Here is a 23,872-nt window from a genome sequence, read left to right as displayed (position 1 = left end):
AAACCATAACTTTCCCTCTATTGTTAAGAGGCTGAACACACAAAACAGATCAATTCCAGAGTCAGGGTAAGCCGGGTTGTAGTTTTCAAGAGAAATAATGTTACTTGAAAAACAGTTGTTAGTGTCTGTTTCAACTAACAGTCTTCAATCAGTTAATGTACTTCCATTAATCTGTTAAGGCTCAACAAATTAGTAACATGGTCCAGTGTTGATACTCCTTCTAACTTAATGGCGTCTCCGCTGGTTGCTGTTATATCAAAACACTGACAAAGTGAAAGAGCATTTCTGTTCTTACTCTCATCACTGTGGTTAGATTATGGCTTAATAAACAATAAACATACTTTTGGTAAATGAGAAGAATAGCTAAATAAATGACTAACTTGAGAATGCAAGAAAAAAAATCTTAATTAGCCAGGCAATTTGCAGACAATGGGAGGTAATATGTAACTGATGCTTCTCCTGTTGGCATCTATTTCCTGGCTGGGGATGTAAATAATGTCACAATGCCACATTCCATCATTTGCCATTTTACTGAGGAGAGAGAGGAAAAGGGGATACATCACTCATGAGCATAGTGATTTAAGTGATTATGAGGCCTGAAGCCAAGAAGTCTCTGGGTAAATGCACCTGAATCCAGCCTGGACCAAGACCCAACCTAGCACCTTATCGAGAACAGTTACCTTGGGAGGTAGAATTCATTCCTAGTCACCCAGAAGGCCTTCCAAAGTGGGCAGGCAGTGCTCTATGGCTGCAGTTGGTGAAGATGCCTGACACACTTCATTCTTCCAGATACCCTGAGGACTGCTAGGCCTTCGCTCTATCATCCACCTGTTCTCCTCAAACCTCTCCATTCACACGGAGTAGAACCTTGCTGGACAGCCACAGGAACCACAAAAAGAGCCTAGCTAAGTAAGACCAAAGCAACTACAGCCACAGTTCTCTGCTGTCTACCATAATACTCTCTGCTTGGGCATTTAATCACAAGCTATGATCCCAGAGCCTGACTGCCATCGGGTCCGAGCTGTGCGGACCCCACGGCACCTGGAGCCTGTCTCCATCACTCCCCACACTCAGCTCTGCCAGCCCGCTTCAGTTTCTCCCCTACTGTACCGGCCCCTTTCTATTCACCCAACACATCAAACTCCTTCCTGCCTGGGTGCCTGTCCTCTGCTTACACCTCTTTTCCTCCCTGCCTAACTTCTTTCTACTCAGCCTTCAGGTTCCTGCTCAGAGCAGTCTTCTGAGATCCTCTCCGGACCAGATTATGTCCCCTTCTTTTATGCTCACACAATACCCTACATTTCACCTTCACAGCATTTATCTCTACTGGGACTGAGTAATCATCTGTATGATTATGGGTTCAATAATGTCTCCATTATTAGATTCCATACTGCATAAGGGCTGAAGCCAGGTCTGTGTTATTTGTAACTATCTCCAGAACTCAGCGTGATGCCTGACACATAAATACCCAATAAACGCTTATGAAACTAATACATAGGTTTAATTTTTAAAATTGCAAATGTACTAAATGCTCACAGTAGAAAAATTAGAAAACAGAGAAAGTACAGATTCTATTTTGTAAAAGGCTTTAATTTTACACTCAGAGATAACCGCTATTACATTTTGGTGAATTTTCTTCTAAGGATTTTTCTCTTCGGAGTGCCCCGCCGGTTCCTATTCCAGTTTGTCCTATCCAAACCTACTTTATATATCTTATATATTTAAAGGCTTCTAAACCTTTAATCAAACTGAAGTCACAGTATATAATTAGTTGTGATGATTTTTCCAGTTAGCTTTACATAATCAACACAAACTACTCTCCTTATAAGCATTTTTCTCTCCTTTAGGTTCAAGAGTCCAAACATGAGGTATGATTCTAAACTCCCACTTAGATAGACATCCTGAGATTGAAATTCAGTTCTCATAATGAATTAGGATCACTCTGCTGGTAACAGAGGTTAAATTACCCGATGGGGTTTGAGTAGAAAATAAAATCATATTACTTTCCTCATTTCTACAAACTGACCTTTAATAAATGATGAGGGTTTTAGGAAAAAATGTAAATGAAAGAACACAAGGGGGTTGTTTACATTTTTCTAAAGAATATTCTAAGTCCTTAGGGAACTCTTTCTCTACTGGTCCTTCATCTGTGGAGTTCACTATAACTGTAATAAGTTTAAGCATTTATTGGAATGTTTTAAATTCTGGTATATTATAAAAAAGGTTGTACACATTTTATATGACATCATATAAGCTAAAAACTTCAGAATGCTTACTCAGACTTATAATTAAAAGATGGCTTGTTTACATTTAAAATTTGTGCTGGAGTGTGGTGCAGGCATTTGCAATTAAACAGAGATACCTGTTTTGGTATAAGATAAGACACATGAGCATAACTTTGATTTTTAAATAAGACCCCCTTTAAATGCTATTTTGTCCAAACTTGAGAATGTGACGTAAAAATAAAAAGCAAACTGCAAGTAGCATTTTGGGTCCTTAATCTGGTTTCACAAAACATTAATCATTTACAACAACCACAACAAAAAAATCTACAGCCAGAAAAATCAGACACTGATGAAGACTTCTGTTAATCTTGAACTTGTGACCTAAAGGTGAAAGGCCAAATTGTTTCATGCTTCATCTGTCTGGTCCATCTACACTGGATACAAATGACTTGTCTTGGATATGAATACGATAACAGGTATGTGGAGAACCCAAATAACTTATCCTGCTTCTTAAATTCTTATTTATCACTGGCAACAATTATACTATATATGAGCATTATACACACAATAAAATCCAAGCTTGGGAAACTAAGCTTCCCCCCTAAAAGGGGATAAACCACATTCAGAATATTTTAGAAACAATGAACTTAATAACCCTTTATAAGCCCATTTCAATGTCATATGTCCTATAATTTCAAAGGAGAACATTTTTGTATTTACTTTAGAATACACACGGTTAGATGCCTACTACATTAAAACTTGGTGGCAAGTACCCTTGACATGGGAGGAAACAAGAAAATTACAGCAACAATTACAGAAGTATATCCTCTTGTGGCTCATGTTAACATTGCCAAATCCCTGTATAAATCAGAACCAACTATTCATAGAATGTACCTGTCAGCAATATGCTACGTGACATATGGCTCTACTTAATCAAATATACAATTCCATTTTTAAAAAAACCTCAAAATATTCCTTTTAAGACACTGTGTTAGCCAGTCATTCACACTCTGATGTGGTTTAAAACATTTAAATATTTATGCAATGTATTTTATTTGTATGTATAGCTGTGTCTAAGAGAATATTTTTACCCTGGGAGGAAACTGATATTTCTGAAGGCCATTTTGCAGTAGTTGCTACACATGAGTCCTCTTATAATGGCCCTGATACCAGGACAAAAATATCCTGGGTCTAAATGCTATATCAATGACTCTTTTATATTTTCTAGGTTTGTTTTTTATTAAATGCATTGTTCAAAATATGACAAAAAACAGAAATTGGAGCCATGGAGGTTTTTTTCACATCGCTATTCGAACCAGCTGCAAAGATTTAGATCACACTAGCTCTTATTTTACGCATGTCCTCCGCAACAAGAAAACCATGGAATGCCCTTAAAAAAGAATTTTAAAATATAAAACAGATGTGTTATCTTCTTTCCTTTTGCTATTGTAGTGCCATGTTAGGTAATTAATTCCTCAGTCTTGTATAGGTCTTCATGCATATAAAGAAAAGTTTATTCCCGTAAAAATTCTTAAGTTAGAGAACTCAACCCCTCCCACCCCCCGCCACTGCTCCTGTCCCCACATGAGGTCAGTGCAGGATGAAGGACCATTTCTCTTGGGGAGCCAAGTCCACACAAATGCATGTAACATATACAAAATGTGGGGAAATGTCTCAGCTTAAATAGCAACACAAACTTTATGGAAATACAATATTATACTAAAAATCAGTAAGGGAAGCAGAAGTAACTTGTGTTTAAAAATCACTGAGCATATTATTATCCAAACATTCTGTGAAATTATTTTCACGCTAGTGAACATGGACAGTTTTTCTATTTGAAATATGCTGTTCAGCATAGACTTTATACTTCATCCTTTTTTTGATATGACTAATTTCTGACAAGAGATAAAAGTAAAAAATTATCCATAAAAAATCTGATTATAAAAATCCACAATCAAGTACTTTTAGTGATTCGAAATGGCAGAATGATAGTAGGAGAAAGACTAAGACCATCTTGGGCTCATATATTTCCTCTCACTGCATTTTTTCTTTGAAAAGACAGAATGCTTATTATCAGAAAGGCTCACACAGGTTCTTCATTTCTGCAATGGATGCTTAGACAATCTGATACATAGCTAAGTTGAAGCACTGGCAAACTAAAGCCAGAATACTTGGAAAACATTTCTGGGAATATGTTACTTTCCACACAGATGTGGTACATTAGTCACAAAAATGTGGGCATGATCTCCGATGCATGTGTAGAGAACCATATTCTCCAAAGTTTTAAAAAATAACACGCATCACTTTGCCAAAACAGAGAAGGTCCCAAATATTATGGTGCCCATCAAATTCTTCATTCTCTCACACTTTGGTTTGTGCTTAGCTTACTATTAGAAGCGATAACATAGAGTGCCTAGTAAAAGATCACATGTGGACAAACTGTAAACTGTTCTAGAATGTGCATACCTGTTGCCAAGCTTGTAGTGCAGTGTTTAGAGAATGAACTGCATGTTGCCCAAAGTTTATAAATATAGAATCAACTACGATGGTGCTGTCAAGCAGCTTTTCTACTGCATCGCTGGAAACTGCAATCTGTCCAAAGATACTGAAGGGCTTCACCACGCTTTGCATTGTAACATTCCTGCACTCTAGAAGTTTACAGTCCGCTTGAGCTGAGAACTGGATCTCTTGACAGACAGAACTATTGCTCCACTGTCGAAGATACATGTGTGGTTCTTTGAAGGAAATAATCATGTATTCTAGCTCAGATGGCACATTTTTATCAGAAACAAATGGCTGTAGGTATTTTGGTGAAGCTGTTGGGAAAACAAACAAGAAAAACAGCAACTGAGATGAGCCAATACTTGATGGAAATAAAGAGATGACATTTAAATTATTCACTTTTTGGTTTTTGGATTCAATATTTACTGTTTAGTAAATTTAAACATTCTCTTGATATTACAATATATAAATTATCATTTGATATTTACAAACAAAACTGGTCTGTTCAATCAGCAGGTCTCTTAAATACATATTGTTCAAAGGTTACATTCACTTTCACAGACAAAAATTTGATGACAGAAGACAACAAATACAATGAAGAGGATGTAAATATCTAAGGGGAATTTTTGTAGAAGTGCTCTGTGTCTATAAACCAAATCTCAAAAACAAAAACATGACTCAAAGAGAGTTAGAAAAATCAGGTTAAACTCCATTTTTGCTGAAAAGACAAGATGCTTAACAACAGCTGTATTTAGCTTTAATCTGCTTTTTTTCCAATTTCCAGTACATGTAGGTTGAAAACCTAATACCGGGTTCAAAATGTATTAACTAGAAAAGGTTTGGTACAGGCTTTTATTTTACATAACATTAGCAAACTTATAGAAGGCCACTTCTGGAGTGTGGGAAAATTTAATCTTCTACTTTATACACATGTAAAAATGCTAGTCCTTTAAATTATTGGAGAATTTGCTCATCTTCTGTAGAAGGTATTCATGCTTTTGAAATCAGGTAATATCAAGGACTTTTGGAATCTATTTGCAATTAATGTAATGGCTCAGGATATAGAACAAAACCAGATATATTTCTTTCAAAAAGATCATAATTGGAATAACAGTAAAACCTGAAATTTTTATAAGTTCTTTGGAGTTTCTCATTAGGAAACATATAAAATGTTAGTTCAATACAATTGGTAACCTATATAAAAGGTCCAATAGTTCAAAAATACTCCTGTTATATGAAATCAACTTCAGAATAACTTTGCCAGTGCTCACTGTTAGGGGAAATGAATGCTGCTTCCCAAAATTTCCGCCATCATGTAGGTGGTGGTCATCAGAGGAGATTTGGGTGGGGGAAGTGATTAGCAAGCACAGCATTTTGAAACATCACTAATACTGTAGTACACAGAATGGAAAACCCTCCAAGCCTTTTTACTTCCTGAAAATAAATTATCCAGGTAAAAATTGATGAATTGTGTCTGGGGAACATTCAAGACAAAATAATAAGTACTAAGTGGATGTTATTCTGATGCTAAGGTAAAGAGTACCTGTGCCTAGTTGATCAAGGTGATGACAAAGATGGAACTCCAGGTGAGCAAACTGGAAGGAAAGGCAAAGAGATGGGACAAACCACGGGGTGAAACAGGAGTCGACTCTGGTACAGGCAGCCAGGGCTGTTGGAGTTACAAGCTGATCACAAGTGCTTTGAGAACCAGATTCACTTGCAGAGCTATGGGAAATAAGTAATAAAAAGTTCAATAACCTAAATTTCCAAATATCATGTAAGTGAAATGTTTTTCTATAAGGGTCTTTAAAGCTAGCACCTATAATCCTATAGTCAATATGTTATCATCAAACCTTTTGTATTTACTCACATAAGCTAGTTGTTTTTAAAAATGCAGTTGATGTTGATTATTCCTTGTGAGTTATTAGCAGAAACATTTCAAAGCCCTCCTCAAACTCCAGGCCACATTGACCTGTAATTCAATTTTCTTCCATCCACATGTCACATAACTTAGGGGCAATTTGTTTTCATATTAGTTTAAGACCAACACAATTCAGAGTACGACTCTGGTGTTCAACAAACCCAGTACTTTCAGTGTCACTATAAATGTTTCACTTTTGTTTTACTTCTCCAGATTGTCTATATCCATAGTCCCACATGAATTAGTCAATACTTTTTATTGTACACCAATGAAAACTATACTAGGTGCCATAAAAGTTATGACTATGTCAGAAGAACCAAGGTTCCATGGACAATTACCCTGCATGGGTCCTCTCTTCACTTGCCCATCACCTAACACCATTTTATACAAGTAAAATGTGATTACAAGGAATACTGAAGGCATCTATAGGAGGGAAGATGTTTGTACATGGTGGTGGCTGGTGTCCATGGAAAACACACTGCCTAGCTGCCTTGCCTTGGTGCTAGTAGAAGCGTAATAGCTGGGGATTGGGAGGGGGCAAGGTTTATCCTGGTAATGATGGATACTGAATTGATGCTGCCCTATTCCCTTTCACCATCTTCAAACCTCTTATTTCCAAATCTAAAATTTGCTTTGCAGCTATAGTAGCCTGGCTCCCAAATCTATGAAGAGCCTAGAGGAGAAACACCATGATTTACAGTATCCTAGGGAGAACCATGACAGGAAAAACTAAAGGAATAAATCCTTGGTTCTCAAAGAACTCACAGTCTAACTGGTGATGTAAAATATGTAGACATTTAGAAACATTACAAAACAGAACAACCACCCAGGAATAGGAAAGTCAGAAGTGCTGCCAGAGTGAAAATGTAAGAGGAACTCGGAATGGTGCACTGTGAATCGCGTAGAATTCTCAGTGTGAATCTTCAGCTAAGGTCTGAAAGAGGTTGTAGAAAGGCTGGTGAAAATGAAAGCTAATTCCAACGTGTTTATTGAGTGTTTAACTTCAAGGAGGTTCTCATTATGTGGTGGTATTTACGGCAATGTTAGTAAATCTCCATTGCATACAAAGAAAACACAAACTCTGGGGTCCTATGTTATTGACTAAGTGCTATGTGCAAAAATGCAGCTAAGTATACTCTTAAAACTTTCTATAAAAAGGCACAATAATACAAATAGCTTTCTAGGAATTTATCTGTAGAGTTACAAATAAAATGCTTCATTGGCAAGGTAAAATTAAAACCTATTTATTCAGAAAGAGCAAATGTGTTAGTTGTACATGTGGTTTACACATATGAACTCTTTCCGCATGTTACTTTAAGAAGTTGTTAGAAGTAGGGTACAATGTTAGTTAAACATTAAAATCCAGGTGAGAGTTCTATGAGAAACAGTGAGTACACAATTTGAGGTTTATCTGAAACATTTTTCTTGCCAACTACAATTTTGACACTCTTGAGATTGTCCATGATTTATTTTTCTATCTCTTGAGAGTAGCAGATACTATAATGTATTGGAAAAGGTTGCTAAAACATCATGAGTATATGCCACCATCTTTATGTATAACAAATTGATTAATTCTTCACTTTTCTGAAGTTGAATGCACAAATCAATGGTATATGTATATACCAGGAATATATCTATCTATCTATATTCCTAACATACTCCAGTGGTCAGCACCATCTCATTTATTCTTGAAATCATGACTAAAATGGTTACTAGATTAACCTACATTTAAAAATGTAGACTTTTGCTTAAAAATTTGTCAATTAATGTGGCATATATAATCTGAATGTGCTTTAACTGTATCTTGAATCAATAAAATTATAGTTCTTTGGTACTCAACTTGATCATTATATACCGTAAAAGTAGCATATACATATTTACTTTTTACACAGGGATTACAAAGATCTAAGTGTAATAGAACTAAATATTCATAAATATGAGAGTGATGACCCTGCTAAGCACACTTATAGCAACTACATTTGTATAATTGCCTTAATTAAGTACAATGGACTTGATGTGATCCAGATCTCAAAAGGAAAACCTTAACTTATGAGATAAGTAATAAGCAGAAATAGAGAGGAAAGTAAAAATGGCTCCAAGGAGCAGGATCTCTCAAATAATATAATACATAGAACTCAAGATTCAGCAGTTAATTCAAATATCAATACATTCCTAATGGCAACTCAAATTTTAGAACAGTGGAAATATTCTAAACAGTAGAAAGTATGGAAGGAGTTTTACATATTAATACCTTCTTCTTAGTCAAAGGCTTACTTATCAACTGTTTGTCCTGGGTGACCTATAGAGGGGTATCAACTCCATAAGTCTAGATCATGTTTGATCCAGACGCACTGTGGGGACCCAGGCATAATTCTCAAAGAGTCACCCCTGGATGTCACTCAGGGTGAATCCCTTTAGCACTGTAGGTACTCAACAATGATCTGACTTCACTGAAGAAGGCTTGAGCTTTTCTCTGGATCCTTCTTGGGATATAAGGGTCTTACAATACAGCATCATACGGCATGGAGATTAAGAAGAGAATGACTAGGGTGAGAGAACTTAGATAAAAATGCTTACACTGCTATCACTTATACTGTAATCTTGGGCAAGTTGTTTCACCTGGCTAAATGTCAGTTTTCTCGTTTGTAAAGTGAGTCTACTTATGGGAATTACTTTTTGAGTATTAAATGAGATACTGCATACAAAATGCTTAGCATAATGTCTAGCACTCCATAATAGAAAAAAACAAAAACCCATCCCTCCTTTTCTGGCTGGCAAACAGGGTACCATACTGGGCACTCAGTTTAACATTAATTGTTGGTGATTGCCATTAGTTCCTCAGAGGGATCTCACAATATCATACTGAAACTCATCTCAACGTGGCTTCTCTCTCATACACTGGTTCACTTACACCTTCTCCTGGCTACTGCAAAAACACTGCTCTGTGCGTCTGGGGAGAGCACTGCATGGCTGAGAGGAGACAGGGAGGATGTGTGTTTTAAAATTTAAAATTTAAAAAATAAGAAATACGCACTTTTATTGTAACTTATTACACATTAAAATGAAGGAGGGGGTGGGAGGTTTACCAAAAATATAATACGCTCTGGGGCCGGTCGAGTGGCGCAATGGTTAAGAACTGGCTTGGGACGCCAGAGGGCCCTGGTTCGGATCCCACATATGAGGGCCAGTGACACTGCCCTCTACAGCTAAGATGCTGAACAACAGCTCAACTTGGAGCTGGGCTGCCGTGAGTCGCCAGCGACGGTGTAGGCTGCAGCCCCTGTGGCAGTGGGTTGCCATGGGCTACCATATGTAGCCAGCAGCCAGCGTGAGCTGCCAGCAGCCCCAGTGAGCAGCCGTCCAGAAGCCAGCGACTGATCTGCCTCGCCCAGGAAGAGCGCAATGATGGTGCCAACTTGGGCCAGTGAAGCAACATCCTCCACAACTAGACTGAAGAACAAAACGACAGCAACTTGTCTGTTCCCCTTTCCCCAATTCCCCAATAAAAAATCTTAAAAAATATATATATATATACATAATACGCTCTGATATATTTTGAAATACACTCTGCCATTTTCTGAATATTGTGGTAAGATATACGTAACATAAAAATTACTATTTTAACCATTTAAAACTATATAGTTCAGTGAATTAAGTACATTCACATTGATGTGCAACTATCAACTCCATCCACCTCCAGAATTTTTTCATCTTTCCAAACTGAAACTGCTATCCATTAAACAACAATTCCCGATTTCCCCTCTCCCTCATCCCTTGGAAACCACCATTCTACTTTGTCTCTATAAATTTGACTATTCGTGGTACCTCATATACATGTAATTAAGAAATATTTGTCCTTTTCACATTGATATTTTCTATTTTATTAAAAAAAATGATTGCAATCTGCTAAACTGATTTCATGACCCACTAATGGGTTGCAATCTGTGGCTTAAAAAACAAGCTCAAACAGGCCCTCAAGTAAAGGACTCTTTTATATGTACTGACTATAAAAAAGTGTGTGTGTGTGTGTGTGTGTGTGTGTGTGTGAGAGAGAGAGAGAGAGAGAGAGAGAGAGAGAGAGAGAGAGAGATCTCTCCCAAGGTTCAGAGAATCAGCACCATGACACAGAAACTTCGTCAAGACCATCAGCCTAGAACTTTAGGTGAGAAACGGGGAACACTGAGTACTTTGGGGAATGTGTATGGGGAGAAGGACTGCCTGACAAAAGACCAACTCCTTGGAGGGGTTGTTACATAGAGTTCAACCACCAACTAATAGGAAATATTAAAGGGCTTCAAAAAGATGCTAGAGTAAAACATAAGCATTCCTTCTACCCAAGGGAGAAAAGGCAAAAAACACATTTAGCCCTAGGAAAGAATTTCCTGGATAAATCCTGGATTATATCATTGTATGACTACAAACATAGTTGACAAAGCAGTTCCAAATGTCAAAATTTATGTCTGAATGGTTTATAAAAGTAAAAAGATTTAAAAAAATGGTACCCAACAAATTTAGGTATACCTAAAAGTGCAGATCCTGGGAGCCAAATGGAGGGCAACAATATCCGGAGGCCACAGTCACCTTCTCGTAGGAGAAAGTGCAACCAGTGGAGAGAAAAGAAATGATCCAGCGCCTTTACCATCAAAACTCTCTTTCTCTGATTCCTCCGGTGTCTATATATGCAAGAATCAAGGCTTTGGAAAATGGAAAGCATTCTCTCTCTCGCTCTCTCTCTCTCTCTCTCTCACACACACACACACACACACACACACACACACACACACAAGCTGGGACCACTGTCTGAAAGACTACCAAATATGAATGGACAGTGGGATCTTTAGGGAGGAGAAAATCTCTTTTTTTTTTTTTGACACATCCAAAGATGAAAGTATCCCCAAAACGTCACCAGAGTTTCAATTTACATTGCATGAAGAGAGAGTCACATATCCTAAGCCATTTCCCTTTCCAAGATGCCTTCTTCCATGAACCAGTGTTTTGTGGGGTGAGGATAAAAAGTCCTTGTAAGCAATCTGCTCTCACATGTTTCAATATAAGAAAATGACCATGCAGTATGGACAACAAACCACCAAAGACTTGGCACAGGTAAACAGTTTAGCATTATCATCAAGCAACTTATATGTTAGGATCTGCAGTTACTGTTGTGCTACATGATGATTGCCTGTACTTTGTGTGACGACATATCACATACTTCTGGAGTTAGCCATTTGAGGTGAGGCTAAGAGGGGAAAAAAGTTGAAAGCTGTTCTGGTCCATCAGAAGACATCTGACTGATGCCAAACCCAGGGAACCGGCAAGGTGGCCCAAAGCCCGCGAGTTGGGCCACCACTTTCGATTTCCCTTGTTTCCCTCCTAGGGCCAGTCACTGGGAGAGAAACTGTCAATTCCAAACAGAGCGTGTGCTTGCTCGCTATGTTCTGTTTGCTCACTAGACTCATTTTCTACCCTTCCCCAACCTCTTCTTTGCTCCTGGACTATATCAAAGAGCTGCTTTGTCCTCTGGTTTGTCCTTTGGTTCAGCCAGTGGGAGGTGCCCAAGGAGATTAGAAAGTAGGAGGAGAGGAGGGTGAGGGCTGTATTTCCCTGATTCCTTCTTGGCTGTATCTCCATACGTTGCTGTGTCCCTCTGTCCAAAGCAGCTGCAAACACCTGCTTGGAGTTACTTTTTAGTAATGGCTCCATCACCTGGCTCCTCCAGGCCTAAGAGAGCTATGGTTCCCCAGGGTTCTGAGCCCCATTGCTTAACCCTGCCCACACTTTGGTAAATAGTCCTTTTATTAAACTCTCTACAATCACCCAGTATGAGTGTGCCATCTGTTTCTTGTCAGGACCTAACTGATAAAGGGGGTTTATTTAGGCTTTGTCATGGGTGTGTAGGCAAATACATACATGATGAGATTAAAGATAAATAGCTGAAATGGATATCTGGTCAGGGCTTAAAGGCTGTATCTCTTGCCTCCAGGCCAGTGCACAGCACACTGAAGTCAATACTACTGTGGAAACTAAGTTTAAAGTTACTCTTCTTCAAATGTTAAGGTAAAACAATAAATAATCATTACCAATCACTTATTTTCCTATGATCAAGAAAGCCATTAGTTAAAGAAAGTGGGATGTAATTATTACAAATATAGTGATTGAATGACAAATAATATACCCATATGGGATAAACAGACAAGGGTTTAAGAGATTCAATCTTTTGTCTCCAGTCGTTTGTAGAAGTCTACCTGCAACCCCTTGGACTGATTAGCTCCTTCTTATTCATTACTTAAATCCCCAGTTTAGGAATCAGTTTCTCAAGGTCAAATGGCTGATTGGTGATAGAGCCAAGACTTAAACCCGGGTCTTCTAACTTGAAATTATTAAGTAGTGATTCTATTTACATACATATAGTGATGCCATTACCACTGAGCTGCCCTACACTGTTGCAACTTTATGACACTTGCGGACAACATGACTTCTATGTTTTTAATGATTAAGCTTCATCCGAGTTATTTTTATGAACTTTCTTCCAGTAATGTACAACGGTCTGATGCATATCCTTCTCAAATCACTGAAAGTATTACTTACGATAAGATAATCTCTAATCGTAAAAGTGTCATGTTTTTGTCCAGTTCTAGTTTCTTGTGACAGACTATTCGGAAACTAACTGTAGTAGTTTCCTTTTGCATGATGTGTTGACATCAAAGTACTGGTGTTTTATTTCTAGAAACTGGATGAAATTTATTTAATGTCCATTTTGAAATGTCTTAATAGCATTTTATTATGTTGAGATTTAAATCAACTCTTTAAATTTAATTTCATTAATATCAATTTCTACCTAAAAAATGGTTAATATCAAACAATTTAGAGTAAGAGAAATTGGGAATATTAGGTAAGTTGAAAAATCCCAGGTGAGGACAAAAGATCTGTGCTTACAATGTCAAAAGCTTGGTGAAAAATTGCCTGAATTTGCATAAATTTCCATTCCCTAAAGTTTCCACAGTTCTGTAGTGCTAAGCTTTGCACAAAAGTAATTTTTATGACTGTTTCAGATTCAGAGGCATTAACCTTGTCTAAAATGCTTCTTTCAATGATTACAATGCATTCTTTCATAATTAGAACCAAGAAATTATTTCTAACTTGATACTATTAATGAAATTCAGATTTTTAAAAATCAATTTCATTACCCATAGCTCTATTTTCTGAGGTTTCCTGGTTTCTGACTAGGTAACCTTTACTTAGATTAGGCAATCTTTCTATCTATCTGCTAACTTCTCATAGGATGGGTGTTCTTTTCACTGCTGCATTACACATATGCGTAGGTAAAATCAAGATCGCACTCCTCTAATACACTCACTAGTTTTATATTACTAGGTAACAGACTAGGAAGGTCATTATTTTTGAAGACCCCAAATGACCTAGAAATAAAATAAAGTATAAAACATATTATTATGAAGCATACAAAATAATTAATGAAAAACACTGTGGGACTTCAGATTAAAACGTTAATAGAGGTTATCTCACTGTGATATGATTACACATGGTGTTATTTTCCTTATTTCCCAAATGTTCTTCAATGAACATAATTATTATTAATAAGAAAGAGAAAAACCATTCACAACTATATATAATATAAAGTAGCAATCAGACTATCAAATGGTGTGCTATAATTATAACCTTGTAAAGGCATATAATAATGGCCAAAAGTAAAGGTAACAGAAAAGAGAAAACAGTTGATTTACATGGTTTTGGAATGGTGGAGTCTTTTTCTCTGTGTTAGTGTCATATGTTGTTTGGAAAGGGGGGAAAAAAGGAAGGGATTATATAAAAGGAGTAAGATAATGCTAAAGCGAATTCATCAGAATTGGAAGGCAGAACACTGAAAGGCCCACAGTACACATAATATATGATCCAAGAAAACAATTCCACTGATTGTGATGTAGTCTCTTTTTTTCTTTCATGGGAGAATGGAAAGAAAGTGGTGAAAAATAAGTTGTTGAAACCATTCTTTCTTTAAGTTAGTGGGTGTATTAAGCAGGCAAACATTGGAAATGAAGATAATCTGGCCCTTCTTTGCCACTAACCAGATATCCTGCAGAAGATGTGAAACACGAAGTTCTGGGTACATGATTCGGAATACCTGGGGTGTAAGAGATTCATTATGTCCAAATGGATTCTAGAGCTGGATAAAACTTTGGCTATCTGAAATCCTTTAGGTATAAGTTATTTTGGTTAGCCAAATTTTTCTAATGTCTGGAGGTTTATCTTTCAAAGTTATTTTTAAAACCACTTAAGAAGGAACCATTTCCAAAATGTATCTTTTTTCAAGGAGACAGTTCAATTTATTTAGCCTTTCTTTCAATTCTCCAGGGTTATCATTACACATAGTGATTACTATATCATTAAGAATCTATTGAGGTATGTATGGCTCTTTTCCGCTTTTTTTTTTTTTTGTTCAGAGTGACTGGATAGTTTGCTTTCTGCAATTTTTAAGAAAGAGGTTCTTAGTGAGGGCTTACAGGACCGCAATATCAGTAAAACACAGGATTTTTATATAGACTTTGAAACATCAGCTTCTGTCTTGCTTCCTGGCTCTCATCAATAGTTCAGACAGATGCAGCTGCTAAACAGCCGAGATACAGCCAAATGAGGGGTCGCTAGGTAAGATAACTTGATGACTGCTTCCTAGTACAATGTCACTAATTCATTTTTCACTGAGTTACCTTTGGTCATCAGCTCCGTTTTGACTGCTGTTCAAGACAATTCTCCAAAGATCCGAAGATACCAGTTTCTTCTGGTCACTCACAAGATTGATATCTGGCAACTGCAGTTCACAAACTTTGCTTTCAGACAGACTAAATTCTCGAAATGCAACAAAAACCTTCTGGAGTTCATCCCAGTATTCCAAACTACACGGAATCTATATTAAAATAAAAAATATTTCAGAGATTGCAAATAGAAATGCTTCCATTTTGTTGAAATCCAAATTAAACCTATATCAGTTATAACATTAATAACTTTTTCAGAGGGATAAGGTTGAAAACGACAGTAGTTTAGAATTTCTCTAGAACAAATACTTATATTCATCCAGTTTACCTATTTTATTTATTTATTTAATTGTGAAATAAACATTTTTTTAAATTAGTTTCAGCTGTATACCTATTTTATTTTAAAGACCCATTCAGGAATAATATGTGAAAACAGCCAAGAAAGTTTTTAAATAAAAGAGAAAATAGAGAACAAATTCTAGCTGTTAAGTGTAAGTGTATTATAAAGTTATAGTAATTAAAAGATAAAGTTGGAGGGCCAGCCGAGTGGCTTGTTGGTTAAGAGTTGGCTTGGGAGCGTGAGCTCTTAGCAGCAGGGCCCTGGTTCGGATCCCACATAGGCCAGTGATGCTGCACCCTCTACAGCTAAGATGGTGAACAACAGCTCGACATGGAGCTGGGCTGCCGTGAGTCGCTGGCGATGGCATTGGCTGCAGTGGGCTGCCATAAGCTACCATGAGTGGCCGGCAGCCAGCGTGAGTGGCCGGCTGCTGGCAGCCAGCAAGAGCTGCCGTGAGACCCCGCAGTGGTAGTCCAATGGCCAGCGAGCGACTGCCTTACCCGGAAAGAGCACAATGATCACAATACCAACATGAGCCAGTGAAGCAGCGTCCTCCACAACAAGACTAAAGAACAAAAGGACAGCAACTTGTCTGTTCCCCTTCCCTGATTCCCCAACACTGTTCTTTCCCTCTGTTCCCCAATAAAATTTCCAAAAAATAAAAAAGATAAAGTTGGAGTAGTATACAAATAGATGAAATAATAGAATAAAAATAGTATAAGATGTAAATACAGATACATTTTAGTATGTGATGAAGGTGCCAAGTCAAACAAGTAGGGGAAAGATGGGAAATGAGGTTGCAAGAACTGGCTAGCCATTGGGTAAAACCAAAGTAGGTCTCTACACCATTCCTGTATGAAAGTAAATTCCAAAAGGATCAAAACGTTAAAAGCTAAAAACTGAAAGCATAAGAGAAAAAAATCAGTTGATATTTTTATCACAGTAGGGCAGGCATCCTTTTCTATGTATGGCATGAAACTCATGGATGTAAAAAAACCCAAAACCCCACCACCATTGATAAAATTGAATTAAAAAATAACAAACAAGGATAAGATAGATAATAGTCAATGATAGATTTAGGAATAATTGTGACAACAGAGAGCTTTTATAAGTCAATGAGAAAATGATAAGTAAATAACATATAGAAAAGTAAGTAAAGGCAGTTGTTGGAAGGCGCAATTAGCTAGGGGCCTTGAACGTCCCTGCATGTTCTTACTAGGTACGCAAAGGGTGCACGGCCCTCAAAACTGTTAACTGGGGCCACTTCTTAGGTTGTGTTTGCAGAGAGAAGTCTTAAGGGATAAGGTAGTCTCTCTTCAGGACAAAGAGTAGACTTGCTCTAAAAGAGGTCGATTTGACAAACTCTATGTTTCTCAGCTGTGTCACATATCTCCTTCATGCATAGCATTCCCCTAGATGCCCTTCTGCAATTGCTCTCTTCGGACTTGGAGGCAAGAAAGAGAAACCAACGCCAAAATGATGTTCATGCTGCTAGCCATGACATGAGCAACAATGTTCTTTGTTTCTGACCCAAGAATCTTATGTCTTCTGCCAGCATCCATCAAACACTGACAGGCTAATTAATTAGCTTGCATAGGTAAAAATCCCAGACTCTGAAAGCAAGTAGTTCACAGAAGAAATATAACCATGAAAATATACTCAACTTCACTAGTTAAAGAAATTCAAGTTAAAGTAATAATGTAATATTTTTATTTATTATTCAGGCAGTTTTAAAAGACTGAGTTTCCATTTCTGTAGAGGTGTGGGAAAATGCATTTCTACAGAATATTTTTGGAGGGTAATTTGGCAACATCTATTAAATATTTGGAAATATACATCTAAGAATTTGTTTTACAGAGATTCCAAAGCATGTGCACGTGTGCGTACGGGTGTATTAACTTCAGTAATGTGTTAATATTAGTAAGAAATTGGTAACAATTCAAATATCCATCAACAGGGAGTAAATATGACATAAAGGTCTATTAAACATATGTGTGTGTGTGTGTGTGTGTGTGTGTGTGTGTGTGTATATATATATATATATGCTTGAAGTTACTCTACTCTCTATAGAACATGTAATCAATGAATTATAACCACTAAAATGAATAAGGAATATTTATATATACTAATACAAAAAACATCCAAGATATATTACTAACTTAAAAAAATTAAGTTTTAAGATAGAACATGTGGGTTGATCCCATTTATCTTAGAAAAAAAAAGAGTGGGATCAGATGTGTCTCCTCTTTTGGAAGTATTCCCTAATTACGTACTATCCTCAGAACTGATCACTGCTTCTCTTACGTCACTTTTATATTTAAAATACTCCCCTATCATAGAACTCATTACACTTTGCAATTCCTTATTTACATCTTTGTCTCTAGTTGACTCTGAGATCCTTGAGGAAAAAAATGGCAAATTATTAAAAAAAATACTCAGCATTTAACGGTTTTGGGGACATAATTGGATCTTAATAAAAGCTTCCTGAATGAATACATTTCTCCTTAACCTTCTTTCCTAAGTAAGTGATTCTTAATCTTTTAATGGGAATAATTTTACCTCCACCTACAACAAAGTTTCTTTTCTTTAAACAGGAACTTGAGCATTCATGTATGGAGAGATGCTAGATGGAAGAAAGAACAAAATGGCTACACATAAGAGGCTAACAATGTGATGAAACAGAGCCATATGTTCTGGTCAGCAATAAGGACAAGTAACATATCCAGAGTATTCTGCTTTTAGCCTCCGTTTCTTAAAATTCTCTCTTTTCTTGCTTTCCATGACACACTTTTCTCTAACTTTCCCCTCTCTGGGTCTTTGTTCCCATATACTCTCTCAGCCTGAAATGCCCCTGGACTCCCAAGTTTCTCATTGTCTCAAGGTTAAATCCTTTCCATCCATCAAGGTTCAAATGAAATACCACCTTCTTTTAGCCTTTTCACCTCCAGATGGAAATATTCTCTCCCTTTTCTGAACAGCAATATTTTTTTTAGCTCTTATCACTGTATACCTCATGTTACAGTTATTTCTATACATGACATCTTCTCTGGTAGACACATTCCTTGAGGGAATGATTTCCATTTGGCTAAGCTTTGGATTTTCACAGCACCTGGAAAATATATATAGTGAATGTTCAAAAAATGTTGTTGAATGAATGAATGAATGAATAATTCATGAATGAATGAATGGGTGAATCACACACTGGGAGACTCAGCCCATGTCTGACACATTAAAAATTCTCCACAAAAAAGTATAGAAGATGAAAGCATAAACTTTGGAGTCAAACCTAATGGGATTCAAATACTAGGTCCTTGGGTAAATTAATTTTTTAAACATCTGTTCCCATATCTTTAAAAAGGGGATAATAACAGAGCTACTCTCATGAATTACTGTGGGGATTAAATGAGACAAAGCATCTCATTTAATACTACATAGTAAAAGCTTAAGAAATGTTAGCTACAAATTATTTATGTTTTGCATGCTCAAAGAACACTTTTTAAGTGTAGGTGTTATCAGAATTAGGTAGGTTATAATTAGGAGTCCTGTTTGTTAGATTTCTTAACAATGGGTTGGACTTGGAAGGAAATAATAAACCTTGAACCCCAGATGTTCATGAACATTGTAATCATAGGTCAACAGTTTTCTGCTGCACACATATTACTTGAGAAATAAAGGAATATTTCATTGCTTAACTCCTTCCTGGACTCCCAGTGACTGCCAGTGAGTTAGTCCTTTGGCTTAGGATACTCATAACCAGAAGTAGATTGATGTGGGAAGTGGGATAAGACATATGTATAAGAATACAAGAATCTCAGATGTGGATTAGGTAAATGCTGTGCTCACATCCTCTCACAACCACATCAAAATTACAGTTAAACTACAGAACAACCATCATTTAGAATCACCTGAAATCTAGCTTAATAGAAGCCCTACAATTAAGGATATACAAAAGAAGCCACGGTGAGACTGGTAGGAGGCTGGTGGACACATGGAACAGGCTGGTCCCACACCCACTTGTGGTAGCTAAAAATTGGGAGGGCTATCTCAGCTGCAGAGGTTCCCTCTGATGAATGCAAGGTCCCAGCCCCACACCAGGCTCCCCAGCCCAGGGTTCCAGGAAGAGAAGTCCCCACAACTTCTGGCTGTGAAAACCAGTGGAGATTGTGGCTGAGTGAGGCAGAGGGCTGCTGGAGCCCCAAGAGTTCCTCTTAAAGGGACAGCACCTGGACTTACTCACTGGTGGACTCGTTCTAAGCTCCAGCACTGGGGACGCAGCCCAAAAGGTGCCAGGGACTTAAACAGAACTGAATTGTCCGGGTTCAGGGTAAGGGATAGAGGTGCAGTTTTCTCCCAGATAGAAATGCTGGCAGAAGCCACTGTTCCTTTATTGAACCCTCCCCCCACCCAGCAGAGTGTGGACACAGGTGGCCTCCATATCTGAGTCTCCATCAACCTAACTAACACCATTCATCCCACCCTGGTGATTCCTTGACACCTTACCCCACCCAACTTGCAGGCCCACCCAAGCCACTTCCAGTGAATTTTCCATACAAACAGCTTGTTTTGGCTCATTCTGGGGAATTTCCTAAAATCTCTTAAAGTTTCACAAACCTCAAACAAGCAGCATCTGGCCTCAGTGTGCCCTGTACCTCTTGCTGAGCAGCCCAAACCCAGCACTGGCAGCAGCCAGCCTCAGTTTGTAGCTCAGCCTCTCCCTGGTATCTGTAAGCTCAGCACAAGTGACAACCATCTGTGGATCACTTTGTAGCTCATACCAACTGGTCCTGGGCTGGGCACAGGCAGCAGCTGACCTTGGCCTGCAAGAGAGTCACTCCTAAGAGGCTCCAGAACTGACACACTAGGTGGCCAGCTTCAGACCACACCAGAGCACCACCCAACCACCTCCATAAAAGACACACCCAAAGGGCAGACTAAGCAGGCACCAGAGGCCTGTTAAAGCAAATCTTGCTCTGTAGGGTCAGGCCCTCCACAACATTGCTCCTTCACTGTAGTCATAGCCTGTCCTCATAGCCAATCAGCCTGAGGGTCAATTCCTCCCACTGACATGCAAACAGCAACCAAGGCTCAACTATCGGGTTGTTGGAAAAGTCATGACGCATTTTCGCAACGAAAAACAGGAAAAATATCACGACTTTTCCGACAACCCAATAAAACAGAAGGGCACACACAACCCACACAAGAGACACACCTGAAGCATCTGGCTCAGGTGACCAGGGAGACTGCACCACTGGGCCCCACAAGACACCTACTATATAAGGCCACTCTACTAAGATGTGAGATACAGTAGCTTTACTTAATACATAAAACAAACACAGGGAGGCAGCCAAAATGGGGAGACGAAGAAACATGTCCCAACAGAAAAAATAGAACAAAGCTCCAGAAAAAGAACTACACAAAATGGAGGCAAGCAATCCAATAGATACAGAGTTCAAAACACTGGTTATTAGGATGCTCAATGATCTCAGGGAGAACTTCAACAAAGAGATAGGAATCATAAAAATGGAGAAAGAAAACATACAAAAGAACCAGTCAGAACTAAAGAATACTTTAGAGGGAATCAACAGATTTGATGAAGCAGAGGACTGAATTAGTGATTTGGAAATAAGGTAGCAGAAAACACCCAATCAGAAAAGCAAAAAGAAAAAAGAATAAAAAAAAATATGAGGCAGGTTAAGGGGCCTCTGGGACAACATCAAGTGTTCCAACATTCACATCATATTGTTACCAGAAGGAGAAGAGAAAGAACAAGAGCAAGGAATTCAAAACCTAATTGAAGAAATAATGACAGAAAACTCCTCTAACATGGTGAAGAAAATAGACATATAAGCCCAGGAAGTGAAAAAAAAAGAAAGAAAGAAAAAAAAGAGAATATAAGAATCTTAGTGAAAGAAGGTAAATTAATTTAGAAAAAGCATATTTAATATACCTAATTTTTACAATACAAATAACAAAATATAAAGTTAAAATCATCTTCTTGTAGACAGGTTACATAGAAATGGGAAAAAAATTGCTTGTTTCTGGTATTGTCTCTAGAAGTTCTCCATTAAAACGAACATATAATAGCTTATGAATATTAGCTGTGACATGGAAAGCAGAGTTGGGCCTTAAGGAAAAAGTCCTAGTAAGTTTTGATATACAAGGCGAGGGGTGGAATAGGTCCATAAGGCATTCCTAGCTGGGAACCATTGTGGGAAGCCATACAGCAGTTTAAGGGCAATGCAAGTGGGCTCTACCAACACTGAGGCTTGGAGAAAGAGGCATTGTGAGAATTCAAAACGAGAGATTTGAAAGACAACCAAAGAAAAAAACTTTATTTAGTTCACAACTTTGTGTGAGGCTGGCTCTGTGGTTACATACTTCAACTGGAACATTCCAGGCTACTCTGAACATTCAGAAAACAATTGAAAACTACTAAAGAAATACATCCCCAAATATGTCAGTTATGTCTTTGTCAGGAGTTTCCTTTATACACCCTATTTTCCTTGGTTAATAAAGGAAAATAAATTCACTCCAAATGAGACTTCTGTTGAAATTTTTTAATTGTGTGCCTATATGTACATTTGCAAGTCACATATTAACTCTTTTCTCATTATAAGAATATAGTTGTCTTCAAAACTTCAAAAGAAAAGCTAATAACACTGAGTACAATTAGTATTTTAAAGGTAATTTTAGTCAATTATCCATTCAAATATATATTAAGCTACACATTCAAACCATATAGATATAATCTATATATGTTTCTGTTCCTTCATCATAAAAAAAATCTTATTGGTATAAAATCCTGGCTCTACAACTTAAATCACTGCTCTAAGACCTTGAGCAACTTGACTCTGAGCTTCATTTCCCTCATTTGTGAAATGTAGGTAATAAAAACAATATAGTTTTTAGGCTGCATTAAGGATTTTGGACTTTACCTTCATGTCAATGGGATATCTTTGAATGGTTTGAAGCCAAAAACTTAATGTAGTCAATTTATGTTTTTAAAAGCTTCTGGATACTGTGCAGAGATTACTATGTTAGGATTAAAAACGGGTAAGCATAGATGGGAAAAGACCAATTAGGAGGCTGTGCAGTGACCTAAGCCAGAAATGTAGATAGCTTAGCGTATAGTTAATGGCAGTGGAGTGGTATGTGGGAGATTTTTGGGACATAAACATTTGTTAACGGATTTGGATATGAGGAGGAGGGTCAAGGATGCCTCCCAGGTTTCTGGCCCAAGTCACTGTATGGATGCTGATGTCATTTACTGGGATGGGTAAGACTGATTTGTGATGCTGAGGAGTAGGTTTGTGTTATATGTTAGGGTAGAGGAAGAGAGATCATGAATTAATCTTTAGATAAACTGAATTAGAGGCACCAATGAGCCATCTAAGTGGAAATCCTGAGTATAGAGTTGGCTATTCTGGAGAGTGGGAGGGGAGTTAGCTGTTGATACACAGCTGTAGGTTTGTCCGACCCTAAACCTTTTGTTAGGAGAATGTAATGAAAGGACAGAGAGCCACAAAGTTTAGGGTATTTTAAAAAGAGGGTGTTTTAAGTGATGAGTTAATATAAACTGGTTAAAAAGGGGATGTGAAAACAGAGTAAGATGATGGATGGGGAGAAAGCAGAGAACTATAGGTTTATGCGTAGTTTAATGAATGACTGTAGTGGGGCTTGCTGAGTAAGCAGGCTGGAGAGATTGAGAGGCTGCAGGGGAGATGAGGATGCTGGAATGAATGATTTGGGAGGTTGAGCATTTTGGATGCTGACAAGGCCCAGGGCTTCTGCAGGAACGAGTAGTTGGAGTGGAGGAGAGCATCACACCAGTGAGGAGATCAAGCTGGGGTTTGGCTGGGTTATTTACATGGATGCTGAGGGCAGTGAAGAAAAAGGCTGGAAGCCATGGGCCACAGACTTCTGAGAATGAGGGACAGTGACCCAAAAGTTAGCAGATGCAACAACAAATACGGGTGAGGATGATGTAATTAGACGGAGTCTCAAAGAAGGAAGATTTTACAGGCGGGTAGAAGAGGAAAGGCAATTATCGAGCAAGGAGAATATGTCATCTCTTGACCTTCAGGTAAAAGGGATGTGAGAGAGAGCAAACAGCTTCCAT

At 37.9% G+C, this 23,872-nt stretch overlaps 1 protein-coding gene across 5 annotated transcripts in view; it reads right to left on the bottom strand.

The window, feature by feature from the left end:
* The window catches only part of VPS13B (vacuolar protein sorting 13 homolog B), an 810,211-nt gene that overhangs the window by 86,736 nt on the left and 699,603 nt on the right, over positions 1-23,872 (bottom strand). For all 5 annotated transcript variants that reach the window (XM_019642536.1, XM_019642534.1, XM_019642538.1 and 2 more), the window contains exons 40-42: positions 15,369-15,565; positions 6,271-6,452; positions 4,692-5,041 (exon numbers count right to left, since the gene is read on the bottom strand). In XM_019642536.1, the coding sequence (XP_019498081.1) occupies positions 4,692-5,041; positions 6,271-6,452; positions 15,369-15,565 (729 nt within the window). The remainder of the gene's footprint in view (positions 1-4,691; positions 5,042-6,270; positions 6,453-15,368; positions 15,566-23,872) is intronic.

The sequence above is a fragment of the Hipposideros armiger genome, unplaced genomic scaffold (genome assembly GCF_001890085.2).
Source record: "Hipposideros armiger isolate ML-2016 unplaced genomic scaffold, ASM189008v1 scaffold_70, whole genome shotgun sequence".
Taxonomy (NCBI): Eukaryota; Metazoa; Chordata; class Mammalia; order Chiroptera; family Hipposideridae; genus Hipposideros; species Hipposideros armiger.
This window is presented reverse-complemented; position numbering and strand designations above follow the sequence as displayed.